The following is a 15,224-nucleotide window of genomic DNA, read 5'->3' as shown; positions in this document are numbered from 1 at the left end:
TGGGATCACGGGTGCATGCCCTCTGTCTGGTTGTGCCAGTATTTTATGGGGTTATTCATTATATCATTAAGATGGAATTGTGTGTGCGCCTGTTAGTGGTGTCTGAAAGGGTTTTTCTTAGTCTGTTGCTACCTTGCTCTTTCCATGGTGTCTGTTTTGTTTTGTTTGATTGTTGGTCCTGGGGATTGAACCTGAGGGAGCTTAACCACTGAGCCCTTTTTATTTTTTATTTTGAGACAGGGTCTCACTAAGTTGCCGAGGCAAGTCTCAAACTTGATCCTCCTACCTCAGCCTCCTGTGTTGCAGGAATTACAGGTGTGACCACCACACCAGGCTCAGTGGTGCATGCATTTTGACATTCTTTATTAGATGGAACCCACTTTACTATGTTCTGCCCAATAAATCTTTATCTACTTAAAGGCCACAGAGATTTTCTTCTGTTTTATACTGGAAAAAGTTTTATAATAGCTAGCTAGACTGTCAGGATGGTTTTAGTAGTTTGTGATCAAATTAAATGGTACTCATCAAGTACTTAGAACAAAAAAATATAAAATGTCATTTTTTAAAAAGCAACTGGAATAACTCCCCCTCCCCTTTATTTTAGATCAGCTGGGGGTCCTTCTGGCCGGAGTGGACATCGGATGGTGGCATGGAAAAGACAGTTAATCCTTTTTGGTGGATTCCACGAGAGTACAAGGTTGGTACCAACAGCAGAAGCCTTTCCTGGAGCATTTAGGGGCAGACCTTTTACCATTCTGAGTAAACATGGAAAATACTGCCCTCTGAAAGCAGGGCCAGCTCTCTGGGCACATACAGCTTGGCAACCATGCAGGGCAGCTGGGGAATAAGTTGGCAATGCACTGATTACCTGCTGTGTGCAGGGCAAGATTAGCCAGCCCTTCCTTTTTGTTTTAAGGTTCTAAATCAAGTTTTGCAGGGGTTTTAACTTGTATCCATTTTAAAATCAGAACATTTTTAAAAACTATATGTTATCTTGTGTGAAATGGTCTAAGATGTATTTCAGACCTACAGAAAAGCAGTGATGCTCTAGGAGATGTGGTTTGACTTCCAAATGCCAACCCTCTGCGTTTGCTTGGGAGCATTGCTCTTAGCTGACCTGCAGCATAGAATTCCATTACTGACAGCGCCCAGCATGAGTAGGGTAGTCTGTCCTCTGTGGGAGACGTAAGTCTGAGTGGCAGCCAGCAGGCCGTGGCCCATCCTCACAGCTGCCGTGTGCAGGGGAGTGACCCGCCTGGCACCTGCATTCTCATGCAGGATTTGTCACTTTGCACATGTTCTCGAGCCACCTTGCTCTTTCCATTCCAAGGAAGAATGGTTACTTCTGACCAGGGTAGATCCTCTCCTTTGCCTCTTGTTGAATGCTGTGTCACGCAGAGCTGGAGAGCAATGTCCTATTCTGTGACAGTTACCTGGTGACAGCAAGTCTCCTCATTCCCCTTCCAAGTTCTGTCTATGGGCTGTCTTTTGGTGCGATGTCCCTGGGCATTGAGCCAGGTGGGGCCCCAGGCTGTTCCTCGTGCCTTGCCTAGGTTGTGGACACGGAGTCTGCTTCTGTCCTTCAGTTCTGGGGATGCTGTGCCCCCTCATTCACACCCCTCCCTTTCAGTCCAGGGTCTCGCCCCAGTTCTTGCCAAGCTGTGGATAGCTCCATCCTCGTGATTCAGTCAGACACCACAACTCAGTGTTGGTGTTATAGTCTTACAGAATAACCTAATGCAATTATCTGGGAGATTGCCATTTTGTCAGTGGGTAGAGGAAATGTGGTATGACTTTCAGGTTAAGTCAATCTGCTTCTGTGGGCTGGCATCACTTCTAGTTGCCAAATGCAAACTCACATGTTTGCAGTCCTTCGTATGAGTTTACGTGTGGGGCAGACAGATAACTTAGTTCAGCTTTAATTTATATCAGGTGCACTTCTCAGTGACCTGTGTCCTCCGTGGTCCCAATGTGATGGCCTGTGTTCCTCTGTTCCACCCAGGGATTACATCTACTACAATGATGTGCATTCCTTCAACCTGGATACCTTTGTGTGGAGCAAGCTGTCCCCGTCAGGAACTGGGCCCACGCCCAGGTCAGGCTGCCAGATGTCCGTCACTCCCCAGGGCAGCATAGTCATCTATGGGGGCTACTCGAAGCAGGTGAGACCTGATGTGCAGGAAGTAGAGGAATTTCAGTCTGCTGTGTGTCAATGTCACCAGTAATGAAAGCTTCCAAGTGAGAGGATGACATTTGTTTAGTATAAACAACTCTGTTGAATTTGAAATGGACAGACATAACGTCGGTCTCTTTGTCTTACCTACATTGAGATTTTTAGTCCCTTTGATGGTCTAGTCTGAATCGTCCTAGAACACTGCAGTGTGACTAATTCTGTTTTGAGGTCTTTCTCCCTAAGGCCTAGAGACTGACAACCATGTGGTATTCTGTTGTAGAACAGGCGGTGCTCGTTGATCTTCCTGGGGGTCCCCGCTGACAGACTTTTATTCTTATATCTGCAAGCGGCACCAGCAGCACGTTCCTAGGCATATGCACTGGAGTTCTGGTCTGTGGCATGTGCTCCTGGGGCTGTGGGCTGCCCTCTGCCAGCAGCAGAGTTTCTCCTGCCCTGCTGCTTGTCTGCATGGGGTCAGCCTCAACAGGTTGTGAATCACATGGTGGTTTTAAGTCCTTTGCTTTTGGAGATTCTGAAATGTACAGTGAACTTGCAGACTGCACAGCAACTACATGCATGCCCACACACGCCCTGGGCTGTGTGTTCTACTGAGCTGGTCTGGCCAGGGGTCTGTTCACACTCTGTACCCACCTATCAGTCATCTTCTACATCATTCACAGGAAAGTGCAAACGCTGATGAGTGCACACCATCAAGTAGAGATCGTTGGTGCTTTGTGACCACAAGGCCACCTGCGTGAGTGATAGATGTGTGTGTGGTATGGCCCACCCTCATCCTGCAGGCTCTCCTGTACCCCTTGCCTCCTGCAGAGGCACGTGCTGAGCTTCTTCTCATTGCTAGATGTACCTGTTGTGCAGTGCAGTGTTCAGGTCATTGCCCCCACGCCTCTGTTTCCATTGTGTTGATGGACTCCTGTGCTGTTCTCAGTCGACTATGTGTGACATTGCATGAGCACTTCGATGCAATCTTTGTTTTGTTTTGTTTTTTTTGTGTACCAGGGATTGAACCCAGGCACGTATAAATACTGAGCCACATCACTTTCCCCAGCCCTTTTAAAAAATATTTTGTGACAGGGTCTTGCTAAGTTGCTTAGGGCCTTACTGAGTTGCTCAGTGCTGAGGCTGGCCTGAACTGGTGATCCTCCTGCTTCAGCCTCCCAAGCTGCTGGATTATAAGTGTGTGCCACCACGCCTGGCAATGTTTTAGTTTCTCTTAAGAAGTACCAGGGAGGGAACCTTCTGGGTCCCTGAGTGGAGCTGGGCTTGCAGGTTATATCCAAACCGCCTGACGGTTCTGTTGCTCTGCCTTTGTGGCACCACTTGCCTGTGGGTCCTGCAGCATCCTCTGCACTCATGGCTCTCTGTTTAGTCCGCATTCCTCTGACCCTGCTGCTGTGTGCCTCTCGTGAGCTTGTTGGTGTCCCTATGTCTTGCCTGCAACTGGCTCCCCACCAGGGCTTCCTCTGCCCATGAAGCTTCACTGTGGTTTAAGAGGCAGGCCCTGTTCTGCCAAGGAGCAGAAGCTCTGCCTTGATGAAGTCTAGTTTGTTGTGCTTTAAGGTCTTTGCTCTCCGTACCTCAGAAGACCTGTCTACCTTCAGTGAGGGAGAGCCTCTCGTGTTTCGTGAACTTGGTAGTTCAGCTGTTGTGTTTTGTTCTGCCATCGACTTGCCCCATCTGTGGAGTGTGAAGGTGCTGAGTCCCCATGTGTCCTGTGGGGGTCAGCTCTTCCAGCACCGTCTGTCCAGAGGGCTTTCCCTTGGGGTGCCTGGGGACCCCTGCCGTGGGCTCACCCCCCTTCTCCTCCTCCATTGTTTGGTCAGCCCTGTGGGGCCACCCATGCCTCCTGACTGTTCCTGCCTAGCACATCTTAGGGTGGGCAGCTGAGGTGTCTAGCCCTTGTCCTTTCAAACTCGTTTTGGCTGTTCTAGGTTCTTTGCGTGTCCACATGAATTTTAGCATCAGCTTGTTTTTACTTAAAAAGCAAGAAGGCACCCTCCCGCCCGCCTGTTAGGAATGGTGACGAGGGTCGCTCTAGTCCAGAGGCTAACCTCCGGGATGCTGACATCTCGGAGTCTGCAGCTGTTGCATGTGGATGGTCTCCATGCTTATTTTGGTTTTCTTTAATTTCAGTAGCGTGGTTCTCAGTCATACATGTCTTTTGTTACTTTATCAATGCTGTTGTGATGGGGGATCTTGAAATCAGACTTCCCAGTTGTTCTCTGTTAGTGCCTGAAAACATCTTATCCTCTGTGTGCTTATTCCGTGATGTGAGAACTCACCAGACTCGCTATTTTCAGTAGTTCCAGATGCACTGAGATCATGTGAACAGTCACATAATGTGCAGGGGACAGCTGTCCTGCTCTTCCTGACTGCTAACCCGTTTCCTTGTGTCTGAAGCAGGGCCTCCAGTGGCATTGGGAGAGGTGTGTGTGGTGGCCCTCCTAGCACTGTCCTCATCTGGCAGGGACAGCACCAGAGGTCTTCACAGATGTCCTTCAGGGTCCAACTTCTGGCCTCCTGTCTGCTGGGGCCCTTCATCGTGGTGGGTGTCTGGTTTTGTTAAGTGCACTTCCTGTGTTTTAATGGTCATGTACCTGTTCTTCGTTCATTTGTCCACAGGCCACCTTAATTGACTTCCTGTTGTTAAACTAGCTTCATGTTTGTGTCATAGCCCAGTCTGGTACAGGTGTGTCTGTCCTCCCCATGTGCCTGACTTTGCTACTATCCTGTGAAGGATCTTTGTGTCTGTTTTCATGAGGGTGATTTTGACAGGTGTTGGAGTCCTCTTCTTGCTGTGCAGTGAGTTAGTCAGTTGGGGTCCAGCTAATGCCTTCCTAACACAACGGGGTCTGTCTTGACAAGAGATAAAACTTCTAAGATGATAAAGACCCAGCAGGCAGACACATGTGCAAGCAGCAGCCATCCCTCAGTGTGCCTTTGGGACTGAGGATCCATAGGAGGTCTTCCTGTAAAGAGACTGGGAGGGCTTCCTAAGGCTCTGCAGCCTGTGAGCCAGCCTGGAAGAGGAGGTGCCAGGGGACCCTGGACAGGGAGGGTAGCGGTGGTACTCGGAAACAGCTTTGGTACTTTGTGATCTGCCTCCATGGACACATGGACAGCCAAGGACAGGCCTGCTGAAGGCAGTGCCCTTCTTCTTGTCTAATACGGACCTCAGGTGTGTCTGCCTGGGGTTTGGGAGAAAAGGTCTCCCTCGCGAGAGCAGCAGGATATCAAAATGTCACTGGTGTTGGAGCTTCTGGATGGCCGGGGGCATAAGCAAGCATTGGGGTCCTGTGACCCTAGAGGATGCATGTGACCTCAGCCAAGAAAAGTCCTGACCTCCTGAGGCCTGTGACCCCCAGCTCTGGGTGACGGGGCTCTGCCACTGTCCCAGGAGACGCTGGCTCCCGTGCTGCAGGGGACACAGGCGATCCCAATCACCTCCTGGCACACCCAGCTGCACGGCCCTGACCTGTCTGCCCTGTCCTTATCAGCAAAGCAGGAAGTGCTTGCTGGGAAAGAGGTGGGAAGAGCATCTCTGCCTTCTGGCTCCATTGCTCATGTGGTCACTGGGCTCTGTCTGTATCGTAGAGATGGTCTCAGGTGCACTAAGGACGCTGTCCTGTGGGAAGGAAAGAGGACAAGGCCTTGTCTAGTGTGGACAGCGGGGCAGTGGGGTTCCTCAACTGCAAGGGTTGGGACTGAGTTGCCAGAGAGGAGGCGTGGGTGCATGCTGGCTCCAGAAGTCACCCTAATGTGGCGTCCCCTAGAGCCTGTTGGCTGGATGGGAGGACAGGTCTTTGTTCAAGCAGTATTTAAAGTGGAACTGGGTGACGGAGTTCTTGGATGTTCTTTCAGTCCTGCTGACTAGACATGGAGCTGGGCTTTCCAGGTTTGGGAAGAAGCTGTTTTGGCAGCACCTTTTCAAACAGTGCACCTGCGTGGCAGTTGTCCACATGGCAGACCACTGCTCATCATCACCCTCATCATGTGCTCCTCAGTCCCAGTCCTGTAGAGTGATCGCTCACTCCCCAGCTGGGTGTCTCCCCTTGGCCTCGCTCGCCCACCTCTCATTGCTAAGGGGCCTCAGCCGCCTGCACAGTGTGGCCCTCTGAGAGAGACGTGGGACTGGCCTGAACTGCCTAGCCTGGTGAAGGTGACTAAGCAGCCACCCTGGGCGCCCTGACAAGCAGGCCACAGTTGCAAGGGTAGCTGGGGCCCTTAGAAGGAATGGCTCCTGTGGTTCTGTATCCATAGACATCTGTGCAGGCCGCCCTGGTTGAGGTCACACTCGTGTCCCAGGAAACTGTGCTGTCATTGTGCCTGGTTTTTAAAAATTACCACGTATTTTGAAAGTCCAGGGGTCAGGATAAGGTTCTGATGACTGTCGTAGAATGGCAGTGGTGTGCAGGCCAGGGTCTGGAAGGCAGCTGCATCTCTGCCTTCAGAAAGAGCTGTTTGTGGAGTAGCTGCCCATGATGATTGGGGTGGTTGGATGGTGGGCAAGTCATCAGCAGTGCCACACAGCAGCCTCTGGTCCAGGCACTGGTGCCCGCTGTACTTCCCAGCTCCGCCTGTAGGTCCTGTGCTCGGCTCTTCTCCCATCGGGCCCTGAATCCTAGTGCTTTCTCAGTCTTGGACCTTGTCCTTTTCTGCTGTGGCCCGCTGGTTCTGATGTGCCTTTTGGGACTAGCTGAAGTGGACTGTGGAAAGCAGGTTCCTCCAGGGAGCACGTCCCTTTGCCCTCCTCACATTGCTTTGCACCTCACATTTGGTGGTGGCTGCCTCCGTGGAGCCCAGGAAGCCCGTGTCACTCTGGTCCCCAGGAACGGTGTTCTGCCTGCTGTGTTGTGGCTCTTCTCCCACTAGCAACACCCATGGTGTGTTGCTCTTGATGGCTCTCCAGGGACCTGGTCCAAGGGCTCTGGGGTGGCCAGCTGAGTGAGCTGAGGCTGCAGACAAAGGTGGACAGTGGGCAGTGGAGCCCTGTTAGGGATGTGTCATGTGTAGCTACTCCTTTCCCTGACTTCCTGGTTCGGCTGATCTGAACTCTGCTGTCTTGGCCAGACTAGATGATGACAGAGATAGTGGAACTGTGTAAACTAGTATTGTGGCCTCTCCCTCAGGTGCCACTGCGTCCCCTGATGCTGAGTGCACAGGGTAGGTGGCCTGTGAAACTCACTCAGGTTCCTGTTCCCTGGCTTTAGCGCCATTTCTCCCCAGCTGCTTTGAAGGGCTGGTCTTCAAGAAAAGCAGGCCCTGCCAGAGCTCTGTGTTCCTGGATGGCGGTCCAGCACTTCACATGTTCCTGCAGAGCTTGGTTACTTGCTAGTACTGTGAGACTACCCTCGTGGAACAAGCCACACAACTGACAGCTGCTGTGGCCAGCGTGATGGGACTGTGTGAGGTGTGCCTAGCTTGAGGGCTGTGGTGGCTGCACTCGATGCCGTAGGTGGCCTCACCCAATTCCTTTTCCTTTTACAGAGAGTCAAGAAAGATGTGGACAGAGGCACCCAGCACTCAGACATGTTCCTGCTAAAGCCCGAGGATGGGGGAGAAGGTACTACTCTGCTCGCAGGAGCTGGCTTGGCTTCACTGTGGTTTGAGAGGCAGGCCCTGTTGGGCTATGGGCAGAGGCAAAGGCCACCTCCCTCTTGTGGATGTAAGGGTGGCAGTGAGCTCATCGCACACAGCTCAGAGCTGGGCTAGGCCACCCTGCCCAGGAAGGCTGTGGTGCCTGGTCTGACTGGGTGGGGACCTGTCAAGGGCCCAGTGCTGTTTAGTTACCCATGTCCCTTCCACGCCTGACACGTGAGGTGCTTTGAGATAACTCTGGATGGACCTTCTAGGCAGTTTTTGTGCATACATTCTTGGGATCCCGAAGGTGCAGAGCCAGGTGTGTAGGAGGTGTGGGGTGAGAGGCCAGGGCAAAGGTGCTGTTGCTTTGCAATCGTTTCTTGGCATTTTAAGGAACTTTTGTTCTTGTTCAAGATCAAGTGAATGACAACAGGAGGTGGAGTTCTGGAATGCTCCTGAAGTATTCCCCTCCTGAGAGGCGGGGAATCCTGTATCTTCCAGAAGAGATGGAGTGACCACCTTCCAGGCCATAGCCTTGCGTCTTGAGAGAGAGCTAGGTGGGGTCTGAGGCCTGGGTTCTGGTGCCAGGGCTGCCTCCATGTGACAGTGTCCTCTGACCTCCTTGGGGGGAAAAAATGAGGGGATTGCCACCCGCAGTAGCTTTACTTGTTCCTGCCCAAGAATTTTTCAGTCTCAGGACTGTCCTGCACCACATACTTCTCAGGTGGCCACAGTGTCCTGCACTTGCAGGTGAGGGTGTTTGCTCCTCCAGTGAGCTCCTTATATACCAGGGCACTTGGACCTGAAGGCTGGACTCTGCTCACTGCTCAACCCCAGCGAGAGAGACTGGAAAGTCCTGCCTGCCTGTGCGTGTGCACTGGTGGTGTAGCTCTGTACCTTCTGGTTGTGATGAGTTGGTCGTGGCCCATGAGTAGTGGGCCCAGAGTCCCACTTGTGGGGTGTGTCCACAGCCATGTCCAACACTACCCAGTGGAATGTCTGCTGTTACTTTTTAGTTCTTTAGGGGAAAGGGTCTACCCTTTTTTCTGGAAGGGGTGGACTTTGCCTCACACTTTACACAGGTTTTGAGAGCTCACAGCCATGAGGCACCTGCCAAGGCAATGCAAGGCAGATGTCACCAGCAGGAAGAGGCACCAACCTGGGATCTAGTGTGCGCCAGGCAGAGGTTCAGTGTTGTCTGGCCCCTTGCGGGGCTGGGCCCCCCCAGCCGCCCCTAGGGACCTGCTGGATGTGGACTTTCTGGAGACCCTCCTAGGACCTGGGCAGCCCTCCTGAGGTCCGCTTCTGTGCCCCTACGCTCCCCGCACTGGCTACTAGGTGGCAATGTGAGGAGGGCACGTGAGGAGTCACACAGCTGGGCCTGAGGAAGGACAGAGCCCTAGGGTGGAACTGTGTCCTGTTCTGCTTCTGCAAAGGGAGCCTCATAGTGAGGCCCGGCCATTTGCCTGCACTGACCAGCACTGGGCGCCAGGGCTCCCCAGCCTCCTGTGTCTCTTGCCCTTCTTACCTTCTTTGTTCTCTATTGACAGGCAAATGGACATGGACCCGGATCAGCCCTTCAGGGGTCAAGCCCACTCCAAGGTCTGGCTTTTCAGTGGCCATGATCCCGAATCATCAGGTGCTACTCTTTGGGGGCGTCTGTGACAAGGAAGAGGAAGAGAGCCTGGAAGGCATGTTCTTCAACGACCTGTACTTCTACGATGCTGCCAGGAGCCGCTGGTTCCTGGGACAGCTGAAGGTGTGAGCTCTGGCATGGAGCGCCCAGGCAGGCAGGCAGGCAGGCAGACAGGCTGCAGCTGTGGTGGCCAGAGCCCACCCTCACACCTCAGTGCCTCTTCCTCCCCACAGAGTACCTGTGTACCCTCCCAAAGGGAGTGTCCTGCTTCCACGCGCATCCCAGCTGACCAGGCTTGGGGCTCTGGCCTGGTGCCCACTGGCACAACCTTGCTGTCCTGGCCTTGCTTTAGAGCCAGAAGCTGCCCAGGCTTGTCCCTGGTTTCCCATCACCCTCTCTGCTGTCCTTATCAGAGCAGCTGCTGCCCAGGGCTGCCTGAGACTGGCAGAACAGTGGTGGCAGTCCCAGAAGGGGACTTGCAGGCGGCCCCACGGTCTGCATAAGCACATCAGCATCTCACCCCGCCTGCCACAGAGGCACACTGCTGTCACAGGGTCTGGCAGAGTGAGTGGCACACGCTGTTCTGCACGTGGGGCCTCTGCTGGGTGGAGAGCTTCCTTCCCAGACCCCAGGGCTGGTTAGTCTTGTCCTCACTGTTTGGTCTCAGGCCCCCTGGTGCTCCTCGAGGTGAGACTCTCAGCAGTGTCCCTATGGTGAGCTGAGTACCTAGAGTGTGGCTCTGCCCTGGGTTGGCCTGTGGGGAGTGGTGCTGGAACTTCTGAACACAACATGGCAGCAGACATTATCTCAGGAGGATGCGTTCTCTGAGGAAATGACCACCACCCCTTAGCAAAAGGGTCCAGGCAGGCTGCAGTGAGGTCTAAGAGGCCAGCGGCAGGGCAGATGGTCATCCTGCTGAAGGGGGCCCAAAGGAAAGCTGCATGGGAGTGTTGGGACTGCAGGTTCTGCTTCCCACATGGCACCTGTCAGTCAGCAGGTTTTGTTGACCCACTCATCACTCTGCTGGCCCTGGTGGGCTTTCCCCAGGCTACCTTCAGGGCTTCTGGAGCCAGGGCACTGCCGGGGTTCTGCCTGGTGGCCTTCTGTGAAGATGCCACTCTTGCCTGCCCACTGTCTCTGCTGCCTGAGAATACAGGGATGTCTGTGGTGTCCTGCACTTTGTCCCTACAAGTCCTTCGTGGTGTGCTGGGGGGCAGGGCCGCCCCTGCTCTGCTGCTCAGGTCAGGCACTCTGCTCTCATTCCCTTGTCAGAGCCCCAAGTTGGAGAAGAGGAAGCGAAGGCGGGCCAGAGCAGAGGACCACGAAGGTGCCAGGGAATTGGAGCGTGGGGCAGCCAGTGCCCCCGAGCCCCTGGAGGTGGTCAAAGAGGTGGTGGCCGAGGATGGAACCGTGGTCACCATTAAACAAGTGCTCACAGCCTCAGGCTCAGCAGGCTGCCCGCCCCCAGAGGAGGAGGATGGGGCTGTGGAGGCTGGCCCCAGGGTGGAGCCCTGTCCACGCTCCAGTGCCATGCTGGCTGTTAAGCATGGGCTGCTGTATGTCTACGGGGGTATGTTTGAAGCCGGTGACCGCCAGGTGACTCTAAATGACCTGTATTGCCTTGACCTTCATAAGATGGAAGAGTGGAAGGTCTTGGTGGAGATGGATGCAGGTGAGCGGGGGTAGGGGGGTCTTTACCTGGAGTGCACACGCCAGCTGTTGGGCCGGCTGTCTCCAGTGCGCCTGCCCCCGTCACCATATCTGCCCTGAGCCAGGAGCCTCTTGGGGACTTGGGCTCTCGCCCCTGTCCAGGGTACCCTGAGAGCCTGCCTGGGTGTGGGCTGCAGAGGGCACTGGACACCAGCCCTGGACAAACCTTCTGTGGGTGCACTTGTTGAGGGCCACCTAGTGGTTCTGCTGGAACTCAGCCGAACAGACCCTCCTGTGTCCCGGAGCTCCCAAGCGTTCTGTCTGTGGCCCTGTCTCTGTTACCCAAACTGCCTTGGCCCCTTGAGTCCTCAGGTCCCCGTTTCCCTCAGACTGCCATGGGACCCAAGTCATTTTTATGAAGACTCGAGACAGAATGCGGGACTCTGTGTCTGGGGAGCACCAGATCACAAAGTTCAGGCCCTCTGCTGTCTCCCGAGGACCAGCTGTCACTCAGCAGGCCACGTCCATGGAGAGAGTGGTGTTTGCTCGTCCTCTGTGTCCCCTGTCTCTCTGCTCTGAAGTCCAGGGAGATGCTGTCTCTTCTCTGCTGGCTCTGGGTGTCCAGGACAGGGGAGTTGGGTTTCATGTCACAGTTGTGAATAAGAAAATGGAGTCCTGTGAGTTGGCCAGCTCCTGCGTGCAGTTTTTCCTGACACCCCAGGTTTCAGTGAGTCTCTGTTCTTTTTGTTTTTGAAGAAACTCAGGAATGGCTGGAAGATACGGACTCAGAGGAGGATAGCAGCTCAGTTGAGGGTGCTGAGGGGGGAGATGAGGACCAGGACGAGGACAGCGGGGAGGAGACCAGCGAGGAGGAGGAAGGTGAGGTTCTCCCTGGGATCGGCCTTTGTTCTGTGCTCTTGAGGAAGCCTCAGGTAAACCAGCGCCCGTGTGGCTTCGAGCTCACTGTTGAGGGCGGTACTGCTGCAGCCTCTGCAGCCACACGTGACGGCTGTCTTCTGCATTGCTTGCCCAGGCTCCCACAGCTGAGTGTTTCCCACCCGTTCTCCTGGATGGAGCAGTGGCATGGACCATCCACCTGGGACTGAGCAGTACTGGCTGGAACTCACCTGGGACAACCTGGGGCCTGACACTCTGGAGAAGAAAATGCTGGAGGTTAACTGAGGGTAGCTGAGGCCCTTTAGCATCACCAGGCGTCATTTAAAATAAATTGAGTGTGAACTAGTCCTACAGTCCTGTTCTTCAGCCTGGAGCGTCCTCGAAGTCTGGCCAGGCCTCCGCCTTCCTGTGGGTTCTACTAGGTGGGTGGAGTGCTGCCTGCGTGCGGGGTGAGGCCACACAGAAAGGAGGAGACATGAGTTTGAGGGACCCCAGCCAGCCTGTTTCTGTTCCAATAAACACGGACTAGGTGTTCTTTGAGGGGGTTTTCCTTCTGCACAAGGGGACACCAATGTTCTATGACCCCATGTCGTCACACGGGAGTCTTTAGTACCTGGCAGTCGATGAAGCAGCCGTGGTGCTCATGGGGTCGTAGTGCCTTCAGCATGGAGGGCCTGCTGCCAGGCCAGTCCTTCCTGCTGCGCAGCATCCTTGTGGGTCTTGGGAGAGAGCTCCAGATGCCGGCGGGCCCACCATCAGCCTTCTCGGGGAGCCACCCCCACCCCCCGTGCCTTTCCTCCCTGGGCGCAGGCTGTTTGCAGAGTGACAGCAAGGAAGGGAAGCCAAGAGCAAGGACTCCACGCCTCTGCGGCCTGCCGGCCCAGCACCACTGCCCTGGAGCAGGTGGGGCCTCCTGGCCCGGAAGCCTGTGGGCCAGCATGGTGGCCATTGCCTGCTCCGGGGCTGGAGACCAGGCTTCCTGTGTCAGGTTGAGTTGTGAGTTGGGCTTTGACTTCATGCTGGTGCAGTTTTTCCCTTTCATCCAAATGTCTTCACAGTGACATGCAGGCCTGGTGGTTTCTGTAGTGCGGCATAACCCTGTCACCCGTTTGTCACCCTAGAGTTAACCAAGAGGTAGGCTCAAGCACAGAGTTCTGGTGGGAAAGGGTGGAGCCCAGCTTGGCTGGAAACAGCCCCCTTTTCCATCGTCTTCTCGTGCTGAGTCTGCACCACGGAGATCAGGGTGGTCTTAGGGGAGGGCACCTCACCCGTGAGGAGGAGCTTCAGCCAGCACATCTACAGCAGGGTCACTCTGCAGCAGGTTTGTGGGGCTCCTTGTTATCTTCTGAGGGCAGCTGAGCTGGCCACATAGGTCACGCTGTTAAGATGAGCTTGAGGGGTTGGTTGGGCTGAATTGAATAAAACGGAAGGGAACCAGCAGCTAAGCTTGGAAATCTGATCATTGAAAGTTTGGTTTTGTTTTGGCTTTTTAGATGTGACAGTAGTGTTTATTCAGTTTGACATTTTTTTTCTCTCTGAATCAGTACAAGCAAGAACTTTGAGTAGTTGATCCTTAGAAATATTTCAAGGGAGCTGAGTGTGGTGGCCACATCTGTAATCCCAACCACTTGGGAGACTGAGGCAGGAGGTTTGCAAGTTTGAGGCCAGCCTCAATAATAAAAGGCCCTGTTTCAACATAAAAGGGGATGAGGGTGCAGCTCATTGGTGGAGGGCCCAGTTCAATCCCTAGTACTGTAAACATTAATAAGAAAACCTTTAAGGGACCAAAGGCTGGAAGCCTCCCCACTGAGGTTAATAGATAGCTCCTGTCAGTTTCAGGTGACTAAATGAGCCACCCGGAAAGCCTTCTCAAGTCTGCTGTAATGGGTTGTTAGAACCAGGTGATGGCTTGATGAGAGGAATTTGCCTGAGGAGGGGATGTCTGTTCTCTCCCATGGAGGGAGAGGTCAGGCGCCGGCCCCCACTGCAGTCTGCACCTGAGTCTGTGCCGCAGGACCTTTCCAGTCACCGCTGCTTTCCCAGGCAGCGGGAGTTGGAGGCAGAGCTGTGGGGCTGAGCGAGACAGCACCCTAGCACAGCTGCACCCTAGCACGGCTCCAGCCTAGCGCGGTATAGGCACTTCTGCCTCAGCAGGCATTCTCGTCCAGCTGCACCTGGTCACTGAGGTCTGACTATGGCATCCTCAAGGACACAGCAGTCACTGGGGAAAGTGGAAGTACCAACAGTACAACAGGTGGCATGGTTGGTGCAGGGACCAGGGTGGTGGCTTCCCAAGCCCAGCTGAGCCCATCGGTCCTCTTGTATTCGCCCTGAGGGCCCCTCTAAGCCCCCAATCTGCAGACCCCCTAGGGCTGGCAGTGCCACAGGGGCAGGAAGCGGAAAGACCAGGGTTGTTGTGGAAGAGCTCCTGAGCTGGGAGTGCCAGGCCTCTGACTGAAGAGACACACGCGTGGAGGTTTGGTGATGTTAAAATAGGGTTTCAAGATACTGCCTGCCCTGGTTGGCTTTGTCCTCTGCTTACAGAGGTGGCCCATGCTGTGGCCATGTCACCTATTGGTGCTTCAGAGACCAGGGCATCCTGCATCTTGTCAGCCCATGGAGAGGTGAGCCAGGCTCGCTGCCTGGAGAAGGACACAGAAAACGCCAGGGTGGGCCGGTTGGTGTTCACAGCCCCAGCCCCTCCCCAGGCTTTTCCTCTCAACAAGGGCTCCTCCAAGCCACAAGGAGTGCGGCTGTTGGGTAACAGAAGCACAGTCCTTGAACGGGCATTGGTGTTTGTCCATCCTTTGGCAATAGAAGGACCTTCAGTAAAGACACCAGTTTATAAAGAGGTGAAACAAGTTTTCCACAGTTTCAAATGACATTTATTTCTAAAAGGAGCAAACTTTTCCTTTAATTTTGATAGTGCTCCTTGATTTCAGTGGTAAGATACATAGCAGTGGTATGATTTAAACAGTACATTCATTAGAGAAGGTTTGTTTCCATTTTGTAATTAACCAGGCTGTTTCCAGCTAAAAAACAAGAGGCCACTCTAACTAGTTGCTCCGTGGAGAACCCAGTGCCCAGCAAACATTACCTTTGGCTATATGTGTAGGGGTGCAGTAAGCAAGGGGTTTACCTGCACCAGGGAAAGAACTGAATAAAAGAAAATGCAGATTAAGATGGTTCTAGGTCAGAGTTCACAAAAAGGCATCTACACTGTGGCCAGCAGTTTCACGTCTGCAGCAAGGGTCAGTGGCCGCACAAGGC

At 53.9% G+C, this 15,224-nt stretch overlaps 1 protein-coding gene across 3 annotated transcripts in view; it reads left to right on the top strand.

The window, feature by feature from the left end:
• The window catches only part of Klhdc4 (kelch domain containing 4), a 39,904-nt gene extending 27,603 nt beyond the window's left edge, over nt 1-12,301 (top strand). For 2 of the 3 annotated variants that reach the window (XM_076837842.2, XM_076837840.2), the window contains 7 exons: nt 605-697; nt 2,003-2,162; nt 7,679-7,754; nt 9,322-9,530; nt 10,680-11,079; nt 11,814-11,936; nt 12,091-12,188. In XM_076837842.2, coding sequence (XP_076693957.2) covers nt 642-697; nt 2,003-2,162; nt 7,679-7,754; nt 9,322-9,530; nt 10,680-11,079; nt 11,814-11,936; nt 12,091-12,104 — 1,038 coding nt within the window. In that variant the 5' untranslated portion in view covers nt 605-641 and the 3' untranslated portion in view covers nt 12,105-12,188. Of the gene's footprint in view, nt 1-604; nt 698-2,002; nt 2,163-7,678; nt 7,755-9,321; nt 9,531-10,679; nt 11,080-11,813; nt 11,937-12,090 lie in introns of all 3 variants that reach the window. The other variant, XM_076837841.2, reaches the window with a different exon arrangement.
• Nucleotides 12,302-15,224: the final 2,923 nt, after the last annotated feature.

Source organism: Callospermophilus lateralis, chromosome 18 (assembly GCF_048772815.1).
Source record: "Callospermophilus lateralis isolate mCalLat2 chromosome 18, mCalLat2.hap1, whole genome shotgun sequence".
In the NCBI taxonomy this organism is placed as follows: Eukaryota; Metazoa; Chordata; class Mammalia; order Rodentia; family Sciuridae; genus Callospermophilus; species Callospermophilus lateralis.
Note: the sequence above shows the minus strand (reverse complement) of the source record. Positions and strands in the feature narration are given on the sequence as shown.